This window comes from Plasmopara halstedii, assembly GCF_900000015.1.
Source record: "Plasmopara halstedii genome assembly, contig: Scaffold_289, whole genome shotgun sequence".
NCBI lineage: Eukaryota > Oomycota > Peronosporomycetes > Peronosporales > Peronosporaceae > Plasmopara > Plasmopara halstedii.
Genome location: NW_020187210.1, coordinates 470,254 through 474,559, shown reverse-complemented (window position 1 = coordinate 474,559; position 4,306 = coordinate 470,254). Strand labels below are relative to the sequence as shown.

The 4,306-nt window shown below is 45.8% G+C and overlaps 2 protein-coding genes across 2 annotated transcripts; one reads left to right on the top strand and one right to left on the bottom strand.

The window, feature by feature from the left end:
* Positions 1-299: 299 nt before the first annotated feature.
* Positions 300-1,092, top strand: PHALS_05380 (camp responsive element modulator; the record flags this gene model as incomplete). The annotated part of the gene is made up of 2 exons (XM_024722944.1): positions 300-947; positions 1,021-1,092. The coding sequence occupies 2 exons, from the start codon at positions 300-302 to the stop codon at positions 1,090-1,092; spliced, it is 720 nt and encodes a 239-aa protein (XP_024573970.1).
* A 349-nt stretch (positions 1,093-1,441) lies between these two features.
* PHALS_05379 (mrna capping) lies at positions 1,442-3,605 on the bottom strand (the record flags this gene model as incomplete). Its single annotated transcript, XM_024722943.1, has 3 exons — positions 1,442-2,102; positions 2,169-2,302; positions 2,373-3,605. The coding sequence occupies 3 exons, from the start codon at positions 3,603-3,605 to the stop codon at positions 1,442-1,444; spliced, it is 2,028 nt and encodes a 675-aa protein (XP_024573969.1).
* Between the last annotated feature and the right edge of the window lie 701 nt (positions 3,606-4,306).

Below are 4,306 nucleotides of genomic sequence, written 5' to 3'. Positions count from 1 at the left end.
CCGCCACAACAACCGCTCCAGCCTCTATATCTGCACCCACCAAATCTTCGCAAACTCAACGCGGCAAAAAGCGTGCCGCCGCCGAGGTGGCCAAGGATTTACATGGGTTGCCTTTAACAAACACGGAGGGTTTGTTGCGCCATCTTGAGAGCGCCAATAACGCGCTGGTGCAGAAACGCCAAGCTATCCACAATAATGCTGTGGTCCCTGCTTTGACGGATTCGGCTGTTAAATCCCTAAAGACGGAAAAGTGTTTAACATCCAGCAGTAGCAGCAGTGACACAAATAACACTTTCGGTATGACAAACCTACAGCGTAAACTTAAGCTCGAGCGCAACCGCGAATCTGCACGCGAATGCAGACGCCGTAAGAGGGAGCATATTTTGGGTGTGGAAGAGCGATGTCGCCAGTTAGAGCGCGAGAATATGGAGCTGCGTGGGCAACTAAAGGCTGGTAAAGAAGCTATTCGGCAGGAGGAAAAAGAAAAAAATCGGGTGTGTGAGGAGCTTGAAAAGATGATCAAGTGTGGCGCTTCAGAGAAGGAACTTGCCGAAAAAATTGACAATTTCAAAGAACAGTATTCGGACTACGGTCACGGCCGCCGCTCGGCACTAAGCTATCATCTCCATCAAATCGAGCGTTTACTGTTGCCTACCCAGGTGACCAAAATGTGCATCTGGGCTTTGCGTCAAGACGATAGTTTTTGGCAGGAAGAGGAAGACGAGACCAGCCTGCCAGTAATATTGGCAAAAGAGCTTGGGCTAAGCGAGGATCAAAAAAAGAAGATTCAGCAGCAACGGGGATCTATCTCACTAATTTGTGAGAATCTCAAGAGTGCTTTAGAATTGCTGGCGGAACTTAAGACGGAAGTGACGAACAAAAACTCGACATTAGACACGGAGATGGAAAAGCTGCAAAATATTTTGACTCCCACCCAACGTGCAAAGGTGAGTGATTTTTTGATTTCAGACTTGGAGGAGTAATTCTTGTTCTCACAACATATTTCTTACATGCTCACAGTTTATTGTCTGGGTGACCAACAACCAAGCGTGCATGCATTTGCTGAACAAACTGTGGCGAACGGTGCTTTGAATTCTTGCTGCGTGAGTCATACATAGCAGATTGTTGGAAAGTGCATATATACGTAAGAGGGTAAAGTATGGCCATATTGCTATCGTACTGTAGATCAGGGTGGCTACTTTGATACTAAATGAAGACCTCGAAGAGCCACCCTGGCTCTTATCAAGTTTTATGCCGTGAAGAATGATAATGAAGTAGAACTACAAGAAACAGAGAAGCAAGAGTGGGAGAATGCGCCTTGCTGGTATGTAAATTACGGTTTTACGTGTTGCGACTACTTTATTTATATTAATTATTTAGCTTACGTCGTCCCTGCGTCATCTCTACGATGCTTCATCAATTGCGGGCACAAACCCTCTGCTTACTTGTGCTGCTCCAGCAGTGTGCGGCGCAAGTTTTTCATGTGGTTGTTCCAGTCATGGCCATTCGGGTTCGTGAGTCGATATTGCAGCTCCTCTTCCGAGATACCTTCCGCCATATTCACTAGCGAACCAAGGACCGTACGAATGTAGTTGGCACAGTCCTTGTCCGGGCGCGCGCATTTGTAGTTCCAAAGACCCTTATCAGCGTTAAAAGCAAATTCCAGCACTGCCTGACGATTAGGTGTCTTAGAGACCAGCTTAAGCACCAAAGGCACATCCTTCGGGTCCAACTGAACAATAGAATCAAGCTCAATGAGTGTATTTCGAGGACCACCACATGACAGCTGGACGCCGTCAGCTGTTTGGTTAAGCGTTGCCAGGAAGTCCACCGTGATAAGATCTGACCATTTCCACTTCAGGTATTCTTGGTTTGTGTTAGTCACATATTTAGTATTAGGGCAAAACACCATTCCGTCCGTGTAGTGAACGCGTTTATCGTCACTGTAAATTCGGCCAATGCTGTGGTCACGCTTTTGAACACGCTGAATCTGACGGAAAACCTCCATTATGTGTCGGTGTGGAACCCACTTCTTTCGAAGAATATACAATATCGCATGTCGATTAATGGCCAAGTTCCGAATGCCTGATGCATATGGCCCCCTAAACATCAGAAAGATCACTATTATCACATGTTCGATATTAAGAAGCAACTTTACTTGAACGTACTCCTCGGACAAAAAGTCATTCAGTATCCTTAGGCGATCAACAAAAGGTTTTTCAACATGAGAGTCGTCAGCGGATGGGCCAGTCGCAATGATGTCGAACGCAATAAACACATATCGCTTATCCTTTTGATGAAACTACAAAATACAGTAATGATGGACGCTGTCTCATTAAGCTTGTAGTGATAAATTTCCAACGCCAACGTACCACAAGTTCGCCGTCAAGCACTGTGCCTTCTGGCAACACAAGCTTCAACAAGTCCAGCCCAGACGCAGCAAAAGGCGAATTGGAACGATCTATTAAAACAGTTGTGCCACCGGCAACGACCAAAAAGTAACGAACTCCATCTGTTTTCTCGGAAACAAAATACTCTCGACTTTGCACAAGTGGAATATGCCAGCGCGCAAAGCCGACGGGCATCGTACCACTAAACTTGCCACGGATGCCCAGTCGGCCTTGATAGGCATTTTGTACCTCAGTCGCGCCTGGAAAGTCCCAGTGGCGTTTAAATGCCTGACCCGAGTTTGGCATAAAATATTTGACCATTTTCCAGAGCATTGACGATGTCTCAACAGCGCTCTTCCAACTCTGGCCATTTTCATCTGGCTGACTAAGCCAGCCGTTCACGGCCGGTTCGCTAAGTTCCACTTCAACCTCAAACGATTTTTTGTTTGTGCTCTCCTCAAGCACCTGAGTAAGGTCAACACGCAGGTCACGTCCAATTGCTGATACGCGGTCTTTGTGGCGAACACTCTCTGCTGCAGGCATCTCGCTCATGTCTCCCTCTAGCTCACGCAGAGGAAATTCGCATGAGATCGATATGCGACAATCGTACTGGCAACGCGGCAAGAATATGTCAATAGAACCTAGGCGCTCTTTTACTTGTACCATTGCCTTGCCACGCATATTGTTGTGTGGGTCAATATCCTGCACTATTCGCTTCGACTGACCTATGTTGTGCACCACCTGTTTCTCTTTGTGTTCCGAATACGCGTCTCCACGCAGCATACCCTCCACACCACGCACAAAACCCTTGTAGTCGTTCTCAGCTACACCAGGTACAAACTTGGCACCCACAGCCTTCATCTGATCGTCCGTGAGTATGACAGCGGCATCCAGGCCTTCCTGGGAGGGGCGACAGCGAGCCTCCTGTAGACATGACGTGATGCGGCCAAATCGAAGCTCTACCTCCGCAATGGCTCCAAATCCCTTTTCATCAATCAGCGAACGCATTTCCTGTAGAAATTGTGCGATAGCAGCGTCGGGTGCAGCAGACTTTTCATCGACAGAAATTGTTTGACCACGGCCAGCCGTTAGCTTTGCCACCTGCGCCTCCGCTTTCTTGGCTGTGAGTGCTGACTCGTTGGTACGCGATAGTGAGCTTAGCATACTGTCGAGAACACTACCGGATGAGATCTTGGAGTGGTCGCGCTTAGACATGATGGCAGTGGAAGCGACAATCAAGTTAAGTTGGCTTAGGGATGGATAGTATTTCAAAGCCACTTACTATAATCGTTGAGTCACATCAAATAGTAAGCAAATATACTATAAATTGCAAAATTCCCTTTTCAGCAAATCATGTATCACAGGATACATGATTTGCTAGAAAGGGATAACAAAAAGCCTGATTGGATGAATGTCGGATGCTTTTGCTTTATATGGAAGAATAGTTGATATAATACATTTTCTGGATGCATATCCTTTAATGTATTGTTATAATCTGTTAGATAAAGTGCCGACTGCAGCGGGGCTGCCGTAGCTTTGCGCTTAAGGAAGCGTAATTTAGGTGACCGACCTTTTGTTCTTTTCAAGAACCAGAGTGCAGCGGATCGCAATCCGCTACCTTCAAGAGAAGTTAGTACCTTAACTAAGGCTAATTGACTCATCGGTTTAAATTCAAAACTGGTTTTTATTTAGGGAGAATAAAAAAAATGCCCCAACTTTTGCCATATATAAAAGAAATATCCCAAATTTCAAAAACTAAAAAAAATACCCCAGCACGTAAAATATCACCGGGGAGCCGTAACATTACACAACAGGATGTATTGTATTAGGAATGAATTAGCATAATTTAACAAAATACCACACGATAACAAAGTATACATTATCCCTGTGTCCCTTGTCTTTATGTCCTCATACCT